Genomic DNA, 17,084 nt, shown 5'->3' on the forward strand with positions numbered 1-17,084 from the left:
CTCTCTGCTGCATCCCAAAGCTTTCTGCCTAGTAGTCACAGTGTAATGAATTTATACTGTTTGATAGGTTCAGAAGGAAGCATATCAAAAGAAAAAAAATCATCACTGGAGCCTATTCAATGTGATGTTGTGATTGATCAGATTTTTGTTTAGCATCTTCGCAATATTCTTACAAATTGTTACATTGGGCGATTGCTGAATATTTCCACTACAGAATAAAAGCATAATGTGTCAGACATATCCTTTCTCGGTGAGTAGAGGAAAGTCTAGGAGAGACTGGGAAGAGAAGAAAGAGAGGAAAACAGCTAAGAGAAAAGAGCTAGGGAAAAAGCACATAGAATTGGTTTACATGTTTAACCTGTGACTAACTAGAAGTGTGAGAGCTAATTGTGATTTTAATAATCACAGCGTGAGCCTTTTTGAAACTAGGTTATAATTCCAGTATAATTCCTTTACAGTTCTTTTTCATGCAGCCATTTTCTGTTTCTTGGGTCACAATGGGTATCTATCTATCTATCTATCTATGGTGATGTAGTTAAAAAGCTCACTTTGCAACCAGATGATTTCTGGTTCAATCTCATTACATGGCAGTTTGGGCAGGTGTCTTCTGCTATAGTCCCAGACCAACCAATACCTTGTTAGTGAATTTGTTTTAAGGAAACTGTGTGGAATCCCATCATGTATGTGTGTGTGTGTGTGTGTGAATGCAAGTGTGTGTGTGTGTATATAGATAGATAAATGTTTGTCTTTGTAGTTGCTCCCCACCCCACTGCTTGTTTACATCCCTGTAACTTAGCAGTTTGGTAAAAGATACCAATAGAATATATATACCAGATTTACAGTAATGTACAGGGGTTGATTTATTTGGCTAAACCCTACAAAGTGGTGCTCCAGTATGATCGCAGTCCAATGACTCAAACCAATAAAATACATTAAGATTTATGGATTCCAACTTAGATGATATATATATATATATATATATATATACACACAACCTTATATATACATATACATATACACACTCTCATATATGTACATATACACACACTCATGCACACACTTGTGCACACACACATGAACACACTTGCATGCACACACTCTTGTGCACATTCATACTCGCTCACACACTCTCACTTACTCACGCACATGGTCTCTCACACACATATAGTCATACAGTCACATACATATACACAGTCTCACACACACACAGTCACACACATACATACTTACGCACACACACTTACTCATACACACACACACACACACACACACATACACACACACACACACACACACACACACACACACACACATTCAGTTTTTATAGGAAAGTTTCGAAGTTGAAATTATTCATGCTCTTTATTTAAAAATGGGCAAGAATTAATAATTGTCAAGTTTGCTGAGAAAAAAGTTGCCAATATTCTTCCATTTATGTAGATTCTCGATAGAGTCAAATATCAACCCTTTCATGTCCTATTCCTCACTCTAGCTATTTATCTTCCTTCTTGTACTTGTAAAATACATTTAGATCTGTTACTTCTTTCTTCCACTGGAGTTACGTATTGATTATCTCTTGATGGATTGATCTGATCTTGAAAAATCAAGCAAAATATGGCATAAGTTATGAAATAAATAAATATTCTTTTCTTTTTCTTCATCTTGTATTTATGTAAAATGTTACACAAGCAATGTCTTTGAAATCAATATGAATAAATATTTATCTTTGATTTATGTTCTAGCAACAAAATGAATAAATAAATATATAAATAAAATGAAGTCTGGGCAATGAATTTCGAAGTATTTCACCTAAAGAAAGAATATTTGCTCACAGCATTGTAGATGCACAATGGAAGACAAATTTGATATTATAGTCCTGAATGCTTGTGATATGCAGGGTAAAAAGTGCAATTCATCCACCTTGCAGGTTCTCTTGTAGTGGCAATCCTTTCCAGCCAGGTTATATCAGTAGGAGCCCTACCCACTTAACCTCTGGCAAGAATCTAATGGCAAATTTTCTCAATTCACGGGGTCATACATGTCCATCCTGTACAACAGCCCCAAGTTGAAAGAGGCCCAAAGGTGAAACAGCCCCAAGGTGAAAGAGTCCTGCATTTGCTCACAAAACTTCCTCTTACTGCTGGCCATCGTTCACTCACCCCCAGCTCGAAGGTGAGCAGATGATGGCAAGGGGACGAGTAGCCAACTGTCAGAAGGTGAACAGTCCATGGACAGAGACTGAAGGGATGGAGGCTGGAAGGTGAGAGGATGATGGCCAGAGGATAAGGAGACAGTGGACAGTGGTTGGAGAGTGAGCGATGGTGGCCAGAGGGTAAGGGAATAGTAGCTGGAGGATGAGGGGTCTGTAGCTGAAGGATGAAGGTGACAGTGCCTAGAGAATGAGGGGACAGTGGCCGGAGGGTAAGGAGGCAGTATCTGGTAGTATTGATAGTGAGTGCAGTTGGATATCACTGCTACATGAGCTTCTTGTTTTTGTGTGCATGAAGTGTAGCTGTGTTTAAGGTATTGATGTATAGATGCTGATGCTTTCAATAACAATGTGCTCTTTATTTTGTACTTTAAAATATGAAGATTTGCCAATATTTTCATTGAATTATATTTCAGTTATGTGAGGTATTTACAGCACATCTTTTAACTGAGCTACTTTCATTGCCCAGGCAGGGTTCTATATTTTAGTGTTGCCTTTAGTTTCTCTGGAAACTTCACTTTTATCATCAAATTGCTAACTTATTTTGTTAAAATTATGTAAAGTGTCCAGGTTTAGGATTTTTAACCCTTTAGCATTCAGAATACTCTCTCAAATGCAATGCTAATTCATTCACATTATTTTGAATTAATCACACATTATCTTGTAGTGAAGAAATGTTCATGTTGTGATTACTTACGTTTAGAATGACATTGTAGGATAGTGTGAGAGACTAGATCTGGTCAGTTTTAACATAAAACTAGTAGAATATTTAAGCTGGATATAGCCGGTCTGAATGCTAAAAGGTTAATTTAATAGAGTTGATTAGTTGATTGATTTCAGTATCATTGTTAAAATGACTCTATTGTGATTATTGTAGCTGGTAAATGTTATTTTTTTTTTTTGCCATTGAAATTTGAAATATACATATTACTGTTCCATTAAGGTAAGATCAACAAAAGACAATTACTCCCCCAGTGAGAGATAAATACCGTTTAATGTATACAGTATTAAAATAAGAGCTACTAATGGTTTCTTAGGTTTTGTAACATGCCTTGTTTCTCCAAACAATCCCTCCCTCTCTCTCTCTCTCGCAAATATTTATTTGAGAGAGAGAGCAAGTATATAAACAGGCAGTCATCAGGTATCAAATCAATTTATAACATATTTATATAACAGAAATATGCGTGTGTGTGTGTGTGTGCGCACGCGTGCATTAGGAAACCATGAAAAATCTAAAATGTGAAACATTGACAATGATAGGTACACTCCAGGATGAGAAAAGAAGTCCATAGTGTTGATAGGACTTAAATAGGTATGTATACCAATGGTGTCACTGGTGAGAAAGTGTGCAACTGATAGAAAAGAAGTGTGTAGGTAGTACTTTACAGCTACTTCTAAAATAGTTGAATATTAGGTGCATATTTTGTGCAGCACAAGCAGTTATGTGCAATTATCCTATTGTCAAGTACTGATTCAGCTTGAGCACTCACTGTGTGTACCTCAGAGAAATAGATTATAACATATATATATATATATATATATATATATATATATATCACATGATCAACCAGATTTTAGGATGTTGTTATACATTGCTGATCACAATGCACCTTGCATCATTTTATCTTTCGAATGTTGCCAACCCACTGGGTAGGTGAGCAGGCCAACATTACCCCTGATCAGAAGGCTAGTCCATTGCAGGGTTACCCAGGGGCTGGAGCAATATTAAATGAAGTGTTTTGCTCAAGAGCACAACATGCTCCTCAATCCAGGAATCCAACCCACAGTCTAGCAATTGTGAGAGCAATATTCCAACCACTAAGCCATGCACCTTCACATAATAATGCATAAATAATCTGAGGAAAATTCAGGGGACTGGTTTCTATGAACTTGTGGTGGATGGGGGTATATTATATACACTTTTAATTCATTTGGTCTGGTCAGGTAGAATGGGCTGTATCCCTGACTTTTTCAGGATTCATTCTCTGAGCCAGGAGCAATCAATATAGCCATTGTTCTAGAATATTTAGCAGGGACATACTGCATCATTTGTTGTGTTCTGTATGCAATAATAAAGCATCATGGGTATTTAAAATACCCCTGTTACACTCTCTGGAAAATGTGTTTATGTATGTGTACATGTATTTGAACATATGTGTGTACCTTCAGAAAATGTTTACACGTTAAACCCTTTAGCATTTAAACTGGCCATATCTGGCCAAAATATTCTTCCTGTCTTATGTTCAAACTAACCAGATTTGGCCTCTCACACCTACCCTGTGATGTCATTCTAATAATGATCAATTGCATCATCAAAACCTTAAAGCTACATGATAATGCATGATTAATTCAAAGCAATGTGAATAAACAAGCATTATACTTGACAGAGTAACCTGAATTCTAAAAGGTTAAGGATCTATTTTGTCTGGAAGTTAAGACAATTACATGAAGATTAGCAGAAAGACCAACCTCATTGCTATATAGTATTCACACATTTAACATTAAACAGAGAGGGAGACATAATTCATTCCCCAAACACTTTAAATTCTTAATTTTATGCATCATGTCATTGCGTGTGAGAAATTGACATGCAGTGTGTGCGTGTGTGTATACACACACACACACACACACACATATACAAATATACATACATACATACACACACACACACACATATATATACAAATATACATACATACATACACACACACACACACACACACACACACACACACACACACACCATACCACATTTATACAGAAATTAGCAGATTATCAGACCATATTTAATTTAAGCTTTTTTTTTTTAACCCAACCGTTACAAGTTATTATTTATAGCTCTATCTACTTCGAGTTCCACTATTAAAAATGATTAATATCATGTCTCTCAAAGTTTCTAAATTCTTATGATGTCAACAACATACAATTCTTGCTGGTAAGAACAAAGCTTCTAAAATCAAGTGAGAAATTTGAAGGAATGTTTTGGCACAATAGTAGAACATCTGTCACGTTAACAGAAAATCCAGGTTAAAATCTCACTGACAGCCTTTGGCTTATTCTATCCAAAGACTTTTCCAATCCAGTATTTGCATTCTATTACTTATAGCTTTGTCTGCTTTGTGTTTCACCATTACAAACATTTTTTTTTTCTTTTTGAATAATAAATCATATAATTTTATTAGAACATTTAAATACAAAGTAACAGGAAAGGAGAGAGAAAAGAGAAGAAAGAAAAAGAAAAAAATAGTGGGGAGTAAAGCAGTGGAAGGTGGAGGAGAGGGGGTAACGGGGGCACATACCCAAGAAAAAATGGTGTCCTCAGCCATGCCCCACAGTAATATCCATGATGGCGTTGCTGTGGGGAATGGTCAGCAACACCCACTGCAGCAGCCACTCCACCTTGTGGGGCTCATTTCTTCAATGGGCTGCTGCTATCCCTTTTCATGGAGGAAATTGGTTATGGGGTCCTAGAACATCTGACATCTTCATGGTGACTGGCACAAACTGACAGTGCCAGCCAGGCCCCTGTATTTATTGATTTTTCTCGCCCCTGCATTACAAGTGGCGACACCTGGATTTGCAGCCAATATTATCAGGCTGTAGCCAGAGAATGTGTTATTGCACATTGCGTCCCAGACTAGAGATCTGCCTCCCTTGAACAGAAAGGTTATTCTATTGGGGTGCTTACTATACTGTGTAATGTTTATAATATGTGACATTTTACTACATTTTGATCAAATGTGAAACAATATATCTTGTAAAGGTGCATGGCTCAGTGGTTAGAGCATCAAGCTCACAATCATGAGATGGTGAGTTAAATTCCCAGATCAGGCTGTGTGTTGTGTTCTTGAGCAAGACACTTTATTTCATGTTATTCCAGTTCGATCAACTGTAGAAATGAGTGACAATATCACCGATACCAAGCTGTATTGGCCTTTGCCTTTCCCTTGGATAACAGGGGAGACCAGTATGCAGGGGTGACAGCTGGTCTTCCATAAACAACCTTGCCCAGACTTGTGCCTCAGAGAGTAACTTTCTAGGTGCAATCCCATGGTCATTCATAACCAAAAGGGGTCTTTACCCATTTTATATCTTGACATTAAAAAATGTCTTATTATATTCTTTAATTCTTTTACTTGTTTCAGTCATTTGACTGCAGCCATGCTGGAACACCACCTTCAGTCAAACAAATTGACCCCCTCAACCTATTCTTTGTAAGCCTAGCACTTATTCTATCGGTCTCTTTTTGCCAAACTGCTAAGTTACAGGGACATAAACAGACCAACATCGGTTGTCAAGCGGTGGTGGTGGGGACAAACACAGACACAAATAACAAACACATACACACATATATATATACATATATATATATATATACAATGGGCTTCTTTCAGTTTCAGTCTACCAGATCCACTTACAAGGCTTTGGTCAGCCCAAGGCTATAGTAGAAGACACTTACTCAAGGTGTCATGCAGGGGGACTGAACCTGGAACCATGTGGTTGGAAAGCAAGCTTCTTACCACACAGCCACTCCTGCAATATTAATACCTCATCAGATGTATCTTCCAAATACTCAACAGATGAAAAAAAATATATATCAATGAGAATTTATCAATTCCTCACACAAACCTTTGCAGCACACTTAGCAAAGCAAAGTGAAATTGTGCTGCTATGCACATGCATTGCATATTAAACTCAAGCTGATAGATTTATAAGGAACAATGGAGAAAACAAAGAATTATAAATAGAGATTTTGGAAAATTTTGAATTTATGCCTGTTTATTTTTCATATTAACATTTGTTCTTTATTTTCTTTTCTTCTTTCAAAGGTTTCAACAATATTTTATTGCAACCTTCCTTACTTCTATACTATGGATTGCTATTTTCTCTTATCTAATGGTTTGGATGGTAAGTCACTTATCTATTCCATGTTTTCATTTCCTTATCATGTGTGTGTATGTGTGTGTGTGTGTGTGCATATATATATATATATATATATATATATATATATATATATATATATATATAAATATATATATTTTTTTATATATATATATATAAGGTGAACATCTTATTAATAGTAAATGCAGCTGAGGAACATGAAATTTATATATACACTAGTAAAATGTGTAATCTTTTTTCTTATCAAGTTTTTTTCAAAAATTTCCAATCTAACACCTACCCTACAGCACTTAGTTAACACTAGGTTAACCTGACCTATGAAAGTTGAGAGTCTTAGCTAATAATATATCATATAATATAAACTCTGCTAAACTGGTTGTCTTTGACATGGTCAGCTATTCTCTCTTTATCTTTTTCTCTCTCCCTCTTGTATTATAAGACAATCTAAAAAATGCTGTGTTCTGATTCTTGTAGCAATTAATGAATGACAGCTTCTGTTAGAATGCAGGGAAAATATTTTCACCCAGAGAGACTATTAGGCAAAAAATAAATAGATAAATAAATAATAATAAATAAATAGAAATAAATAAAATAACAAAGTTAAAACTGTAAGGAACCTTTCTTTGTTTCTGAAAAAGCGTTTTGAGTCCACACATAAAATAAATTAGTGAAAGTCTGGACTAACTTATAGGAAAAGAAAACTTCAATACCAACTTCATCATCAACCCCTTATCCTTACTGTCACAAATCCCAGGGTTCAAAGGGCCAATTACCCAGTCTCCATGGTATAAGTGACCAAGATTTCAATATCCCCCTTGAATAGGATGCCAGTCCATCTCAGGGTTACACATTTACAGCTGAATAGACTGGAACAACATGAAATGAAGTGTTTTGCTCAAGAATACAATGCACTGTCAAGTCAGGGAATTGAAACCATGACCTTGCTATTATGAGTGCAACACCCTAACCACTAAGTCACAGGCTTTTGCCCCTTTACCATGAACTGAAGAAATAGTTAAGTGATTGCATAAAAAGAAATACATATTTGATAGATTTTATGATTAGATGCAGGAGTGGCTGTGTGGTAAGTAGCTTGCTTACCAACCACATGGTCCTGGGTTCAGTCCCACTGTGTGGCAACTTGGGCAAGTGTCTTCTACTATAGCCTGGGGCCAACCAAAGCCTTGTGAGTGGATCTGGTAGACAGAAACTGGAAGAAGCCCGTCGTATATGTATATATACATATATGTATGTATGTGTATATGTTTGTGTGCTGGTGTGTTTACGTCCCCCTAACTTTGTGGTTCAGCAAAAGAGACCAATAGAATAAGCTCTGGGGTCAATCTGCTCGACTAAAGGCAGTGCTCCAGCATGGCTGCAGTCAAATGACTGAAACAAGTAAAAGAGTGAAAGAATATAAAATGGACAAAAAGACTCCAAAACAAAAAAAGTGGTCTCTATCTGAAGGAAGAAGTTGAACTGTATTTTGGAAACTAGTTAATTTTCTTCAGTTCTACAAAGTTACATACCACTGTGACAGGCTGTACTGTTTCTTAAGTGGATAAATGTAAATGAAAACAGTAGCATCTCATGGGAATGCAAACTAGTTACATGATAAGTCATGTTGATCAGAACATGTGAGATAGTAGTCTGATTGGTATGAGCCGAACAGTATCACAAATTAATTATATGCATATAAAAATAGATTGGTGTGCCAAAGCATGTTGAGTGATAAGAAAATTATTGATAAATGGTAATTGTTGATGTTTTGTTTCAAGTCAATCCTGATGAAGCAGGTCTATGATGAAGAGAATTCCAATTATAATCTCATTATCCAATATGCCCTTATCAACATAATCTATTTCTTTTGCTGAGAATTATCAATATTTGTAAAATGCTATTATATTATTATACTTGGGGATGGTCATATTTTGCCAATAAAACACACACACTACATATTTGGTCTTTACTTCAACTTTATCATTATTAATAACAAAGCTGAAGTGAATGTATAGTGCATGTCTTTAATTGGCAAAATACAACCATCTCCAAGTATAACAATATCTGTTTCAACAAATGATTTCACATCAAGAATCTTACAAGACAAATATATATAAACGTAATGAAATGTTATTATTTTGTGTTTTACTTTTTCTACTCATTTCTTTCTTGTATAATCTATATATAACTCTATAACTCCAAATAATGATAGTGCAAGCAAAAGATATAAACAACTGTAGTGAATAGAATAATGATAATAACAATTATGAAAATGAAAATGAAAATGTTAATGATTTTAGCAAAAACAAGAGCACTCAGAGGGCACAAGCCTCCACTAAGACACCACCAACATCCTCTCAATGATTAGTTGGAGATGATCTTTAAAATAAGAATACCTGAAATAAACTCAATTGCTCCCACAAGGGATAAAATAATAGATAGAATAAACATCAGGCTTACAGGAAATAAGTCCAGGGGTCAATTTCCTCAACTAAAGGGTGGTGCTTCAGCATGGCCACCGTCAAATGACTGAAACACGTAAAAGAATAAAAGAATACCAGCAAAAAGTTCCATACCACTAAACCAAAAAGGTTCTTTGAATATGTGTGATGTATTTTAAGGTTAAATAGTAATTCCTTTTACATTTGTGTAACTGAGATATTTTGGTTGGATTATATAGTCATTGGTGTTACATTACTTTCTATATTCTGTAACAGTTACAAAATACTTTTCTAGGCCTGAAATTTTTGTGGAGAGAGGGTCAGTTGATTAAATCGACCCCAGTACACAACTAGCACTTAATTTATTGACCCCGAAAGGACAAAAGGCAAAGCCAATCTTGGCAGAATTTGAACTCAGAATATAAAGACAGACATTCATAATACAAAAACATTTCTCATGGCACCAGTACACTATTTACAGATACTTACATTTTTTATTTTCCATGAATTTTTCACAGGTCCAGCTAGTATATATATATATATATATATATATATATATATATATATATATATACATATATATCAGGTGGCACGTAAAAAACACCATTTGCATGTGGCCATTGCCAGTACCGCCTGACTGGCCCTTGTACCGGTGGCACATAAAAACACCCACTACACTCTCAGAGGGGTTGGCGTTAGGAAGGCCATCCAGCTGTAGAAACTCTGCCAGATCAGATTGGAGCCTGGTGCAGCCATCTGGCTCGCCAGTCCTCAGTGAAACCGTCCAACCCATGCCAGCAAGGAAAGCAGACGTTAAATGAGGATGATGATGATATATATATATATATATATATATATATATATATATATATATATATATATATGTATGTATGATTATGTATGTGTGTGTGTATTTATAAATATGTATGTGTATATATATATATATATATATATATATATATATATATATATATATATATATATATATATATATATAAATATGTATACATATGTATGTATATATATATATATATATATATATATATATATATATATATATATATATATATATATATATATATATATATATGTATATATATGTATGTATGTATATATATGTATGTATGTATATATAGTTGTAAACAAGTGTCACTATTATGCAAGTGGTATCATTTGTTACCCTGTATTTCATGAAAATAAGTCAGGTTGTGGGGATATATTACTGTGCTTGCAAACAGGTGGAGATTGTCAGCAGGAAGGGCATTGAGCTCTTGAAAATCTGCCTCAATAAAATTCCATCTGATTCAAGCAAGCATGGAAAAGTGGAGGTTAAAATGATGATGATGATGATGGGTAAGCTGTTTGATGTGTAGGGGTGATAAAAATAGGTGAAAAGTATCTCAGTTTAAACGTATATATCTGAAACAGGTATATATCTGAGAACCAATGAAATCTATGGGGGGGGGGGACTAATAAAAGATTCTTTGAGATTCTGAAGTGTGATAGTTTCATAGAAAAAGTGACGCAATATAAGTTTGCAAATATTTTGTTTAGATTTAAAATTTTAAATTTGAATATAAGAAAATCAGAGTTATAAGCACTTCATCATTTGACATCTATTTATCATTCTGTCATGAGCTGGATAGTTTTAGGGAATCCAACTTTGGCATGGTTTCTATGGTTGGATGCCCTTCATAATGCCAACCACCTTACAGAGTTTGCTGGGTGCTTTTGTCATGCTGCTGACACCAGTGAGGTCATCGGGTAAGTTTCAAGATAGAAAACAATGGAAAAGGAAAAAAGGAAACCCTCCATAGGGTATGGAGTATTGGAGAAGAAAAGGTGGTTTTATGGTAGGTGCTGAGAGGCTACAGTATTATAGAGGGACAAGTACAGGTGGTGGCATGGGGGAATAAACACAAAGACACAAGCATACATAAATATATATTAATCAAAGTATACAGGATTATTGATCTATCTTAACCAATCTTACCAATCTGTTTTGCACTGGATATTAGATTACTGGATATTATGCTATTAAGTAACACCACATGCTCTTTAGAAATGCCATATTTTTTCCATACCTGCTGCTTCTAAAGTGCATGTGGTGTTATTTAACCTCACTGTTATTTAACATTCAGTAGTCTAATACTCAGTGTGAAACCAATTTGTAAGATTGGCTGAAATTGATCTATAATGCAATATACTTTGATTAATACGCCCACTCTACTAACAAATATGAGTGCATATTCTTTTGACATATGCATTCTTAAAACACAGTGTGTATGTGTGTGTGTAGATGTGTGTGTGTAGATGTGTGTGTGCATATATATATATATATATATAGAGATATGTGTATATCTGTGTATATTTGTTTATGTATATATATCCTGAACTACAAAAGAAATGTTGCACTGTAAAAGATTATTTGTTTCACACATGATATTGAGATTATATGGATTTTATCACATTTCTAGGTAATTTGACATTGGGAAGATATCACTGACCCACAACACCACTCTCTTTTGAAAACACAAGGATTGCATGTAGGGTTTGAACTTGCTCACTTTTTGTGAAGATGGTAATACTCACGAATGCATTTTTATGAAAAGCATGATGCACGTACAAAAACGTTGACTCATTGGGTATAAACTGGACCCAAATTAACCAGCCTGTCATTCGTTTCCTGAACACAGCAAGCATACTAACCAAGACTGATACAAAATCAGAGGTAGCAAGCCATCAGATGTCTCCATAAAGTCATTGCTAATGATTTGATCTGCAGTATTCAGACAATTGAGCAGCTGAGGGAATAATGCAATGCCACAAACAGCACAGATGTTCGATCATGCAGTGGCTGCCCAAGGGTTACAATGGTACATCAAGATCACCACCTGCACCAACAGCACTTGCAGGACTGATTCCGGAGGGCAACAGAATCAGCTAGGCAGACCATAGGGGCTCACTACAGACCCATTTGTGCAGAGACAGTTCACCGCTGACTGAGACCTTTCAATGTCTTGTCGACATCCAGCTAAGGGCCCCATCCTCACAGATCGTCATTGCAGACACATCATTAAATGATAATGAGGATAAGAAGTCTTAAAGGGAAATTATGGAATAGCTTTATAATACTGAGACCTTTTGAAAGAAATGGACACTTTTTATACCACAATTACTGTTTTCTTGTAGATAAATACATATTTTTAGAATTATTTTCTCCATAGGTTTTCAAAATCTCACTTCTGATTTTTACCAGGTCACCTTGATTGGATTCACATTGAAAATTCCTGACAGTGTAATGGGTATCACATTTTTGGCTGCCGGCACAAGCATTCCTGATGCTATGGCAAGTGTCTATGTTGTTAGACAAGGTAAACATCTTTTTACACACCAATTAAATACTTTAAAATTAAGCCACTATAATTAAGAATTAAATACCACTCATCATTCCCATGCAAATCCCTCAACCCATTCCTCTTCAAGACACAAATTTTTAAACCCTTAACTTCAACATCTCTGTTATCCTGGCTACACATTTTTCTTTCTAATTTTTTTTTTCAAAAGCTGTGAAATATACACTCCCCTCTTCTTGTCATTCACATTTCTCACCTAAATATCAACTACAATTTTCTCTGGCCCTTCCTAACACCAGGATTTACTGGGTGCTTTTTATGTTGGCACTAACACCAGTGATTTTTATGTGGCATTATCAGTGTTTTTAAAATGGCACTATCAGTGCTTTTTATGTGACACCACCAGTGCTTTTTACATGACAACAGTACTGGTGCTTTTTATACAGCACCATCACTAGTGCTTTTAATGAGGCACCAGCACTAAAAACAAAACACCAATTATATTACTAATGTAATCAGATATATATTTAAATATTATCAAAATTGAGGAATTCTACATAAGAATTATTAGTCACTGGGTAGAGCTTCTTCAGATTTTCAGTTGTTAAATAAGTATCCTATAATTTATGTGAATGATTGGTATTTTATTTTTACAGGAATGGGTGATATGGCCGTGTCAAATTCTATTGGAAGCAATGTGTTTGATATTCTTTTGGGACTTGCCCTCCCTTGGTTCATCCAAACAGCTCTCGTTGATCCAGGATCTTATGTAAGAATTATTACTTTACTGTGTAACAATTTTTTTTTTTTTTTTTGGTCAGTAAGTGTTATTTCCTATTTGTTTCTATCTAGAAATCAAAGGAAAAGACTACTATTCCCTTCAAACTTTGCTTCTTTGATCTGGACACCAATGTTTTGAAACTGACCTACTCTCCATTACATTTCAGACAGACTCAGGATCAAGTTGCTGAAGCAGAAATATTGTTATAGCAAATATTCAGCTCAATACCACAGATTTCTTTGTCAGTTGCTTGACCTTAACCACTTGAGCATGTCCATTAGTGGCTGACAATACGCGCATCACTGACCATGAACAGGAGTAGTGGGTGGGGGGAATATCGTAGCCATATGTTGAGATGGATTCTTTGGGGGTTTGAATAAATGTAACAAAAGCAAAGTTTGAAGGAAGCATTAGTTATTTTTCATACTTCCTAGGGGTTAGTAAATAGGAAATAACAGTTGCTACTCAAGGATAAAGATCGTATTATGCAGTGTAATGGGTATGAGACATTTTCGTGCTGTCAGTTTAGTTCTATTTATGTGGCACCACCGTTTTGATACTCACTTAGACATAGAATTCATAATCTCTCTCTCTCTCTCTCTCTCTCTCTCTCTCTCTCTCTCTCTCTCTCTCTCTCTCTCTCTCTCTCTCTCTCTCTCTCTCTCTCTCTCTCTCTCTCTCTCTCTCTCTCTCTCTCTCTCTCTCTCTCTCTCTCTCTCTCTCTCTCTCTCTCTGTGCCTCTATGTGTGTACCTGTGTGTATTTGCCCACAATGCCAAAATCTATTGTTATGGAAACAGTCAAATGCCCAGTCAGCTGTGCCAAATGTATGTATATTGTACTTTTATGTGTGTGTGCATGTATGCAGAATATGTGAATACATATACATGCATCTTCATGCTGGTTTTAATTTGTAAAATAGTTCATAAAAAGACAAAAATTCTTAAATAAAGAAATTTGTTTTTATCTTTGCTTTGCATCCAGTGGGGATTTATATACAATGGACTTCCTCACCGTTTCCATGGACCAAATTCACTTGCAAGGCATTGGTCAGCTTGGGGCTATAGCAGAAGACACTTGCCCAAGTTGTCACAGAGTGGAACTTAACTGAAGACCACATAGTTGAAAGCGAGCTTTTTAACCACACAGTTATGCCTCCTTTCCTTGGAATTCCAGATATTTCACTGATATTCTTCATAGTTTCATTAATTTCTGAAATACTTACAAGTTACTTTAGAACGATGCAGTTTATAATTGGAATTTAGTTAGTGTACCACCAGCAATGACTGTTTGCACCTTAGTTTACAGGCAGCAATGACTATTATTACTGTTGCAACTTAAGAAAGTGTAACAGCAATAACAGTGAATGTGTGAGAAAAACAGCCAAATGGTTTCTGTAGTTCAACAACTCAGTTATTAGGTTTCTGCAATAATAATTTACTTCTGTGATGACTGTTTTGTTTATAGCTAAAAATTCCTTCACCACAAGTACTTGCTTACTTTTAAGATTACAGTATTGCACTTCTAATGTTTTTAGTCACTCTCTCTCTCTCTCTTTCTTCCTGTGTGTTCGAAACACCAGTGTTAGAATGGTGGCAGCTGATGAAGGAAATGTTCTCTATGTGGCCTCTGTGTTTTCTGTACTCTGTTTATCATTTTGTCTACGTTTTGTTTGCAACGTCCTGTACCCAGATATGCATCTATATATACAGGTAGATGTAGGTATGTACATACATGTACGTATATATGCATATACTCATTTATTATTTGTATTATATATATATATATATATATATATATGCGAGTAAAAATAAATACAAAAAAGGTGGGTTTTTTGTATGATTGTGTATAGAGGAATATATTATTTAGTTTAAAAGAGTTCCAACACTGTCTGTTTTTTATGTTTTATCTATATTCCTGCAGAACCAATGTGGGGTATAGAATATGGAATATACAATATATAATATAAAATAAAATAAAATAAAAATGGATGACACCATGAAAGAAAGTATTGAATGTAGATGAAATATTGAGTGTTCAATTTAAAGGATCAAATATATAAATATATAAATATAAATATATAAAGGCGACTCGAGTTTCAGGGCTATTTCCCTTCGTCATGGCCGGTAACAGTGATACCTCGCAGTATGAGTTTAATTCATTCCATGACCAAGCTCGTATTATGATTTACTAATTTTACAAATCAGTTTTCCCCATTGAAATTAACTAAAATATAATTAATCTGTTCCAACTCCCAAAAACCACTAAAAAATAATTTTTTAAGGGTTTTAAAACAGGAAAGGCGTAGTTACAAGTAAAATGACAGTTATAAAAAAGACAATACAAAGGAAATATATAACTGGTTTTATTAACTGAATTACCTTAAAGATGGGACTATTTGTGTGCTCGTACTGTGGATTTCCACTCGCACTTCAAGACAAAAATTTGCACAAGTCTTAGTTCATACAGCAAACTACTAGCACAATGGTGCACTCGTACTGCAAGGTTCTACTGTATATATGAGGCACAGATGTGGCTGTGTGGTAAGAAGTTTGCTTCCCAACCACACAGTTTTGGGTTCAGTACCACTGTGTGGCACTTTGGGCAAGTGCCTTCTACTATAGCCTCAGGCCAAGACCTTGTGAGGGGAATTAGTAGATGGAAACTGAAAGAAGCCCATCGTATATATATATATATATATATATACACATATACATAATGTGTGTGTGTGTGTGTGTGTGCATGTGTTAGCTTTTGAATATTGGGTTAAAAATCCCTTTTGGATATCAGTTATAGCTTTATGCACTTAGAGATCTGCTATTCTAGAAGAGAATTATTTCATATTCTCTCAAAAGGTTATAAATTCTTATGACATTCACATTATATTATTTGTATTTTAGGTGCATATTAACAGTAACGGGATGGTCTACTCAATTTTATTGCTGTTTATTACAGTGATTGCAACCGTAAGTACTAATAACATTTATCTCTTTCAATTACTTTGCTTTGTTAACACTATAGCATTTAAACAGGCCATACCCACCTCAAATACTCTACCTGTTTTATATTTAAACTGGCCAGATCTGACTGCTCACACCTACCCTACAATGTTATTCTAAAAATAAACAATATACATAGGTACAGGTGTGGCTCTGTGGTAAGAAGCTTGCTTTCCAACCACATCTTTTGAGGTTCAGTCTCACTGCATAGCACCTTATGCGAGTGTCTTCAGAACCTCTAAAACCTTGTTTCCACTTTTAACAACAAGGTAGTGATTATCAATAGTTTTTAACTAAAATTTTTTAAAATTACTGGTCTAAAAATATCAATAAATATAATTTAATAATCTATATGATCAATAAATATAATGTATTAATAATTAACATGATCAATTAATGA

The 17,084-nt window shown here is 35.1% G+C and overlaps 1 protein-coding gene across 4 annotated transcripts in view; it reads left to right on the top strand.

Moving 5' to 3' along the window:
• The window catches only part of LOC106869862 (sodium/potassium/calcium exchanger 4), a 197,954-nt gene that overhangs the window by 171,308 nt on the left and 9,562 nt on the right, over positions 1-17,084 (top strand). For all 4 annotated transcript variants that reach the window (XM_089360055.1, XM_089360059.1, XM_089360056.1 and 1 more), the window contains 4 exons: positions 7,036-7,114; positions 12,809-12,923; positions 13,562-13,674; positions 16,586-16,651. In XM_089360055.1, coding sequence (XP_089216181.1) covers positions 7,036-7,114; positions 12,809-12,923; positions 13,562-13,674; positions 16,586-16,651 — 373 coding nt within the window. The remainder of the gene's footprint in view (positions 1-7,035; positions 7,115-12,808; positions 12,924-13,561; positions 13,675-16,585; positions 16,652-17,084) is intronic.

This window comes from Octopus bimaculoides, chromosome 11, assembly GCF_046866305.1.
Source record: "Octopus bimaculoides isolate indiv1 chromosome 11, ASM4686630v1, whole genome shotgun sequence".
Taxonomy (NCBI): Eukaryota; Metazoa; Mollusca; class Cephalopoda; order Octopoda; family Octopodidae; genus Octopus; species Octopus bimaculoides.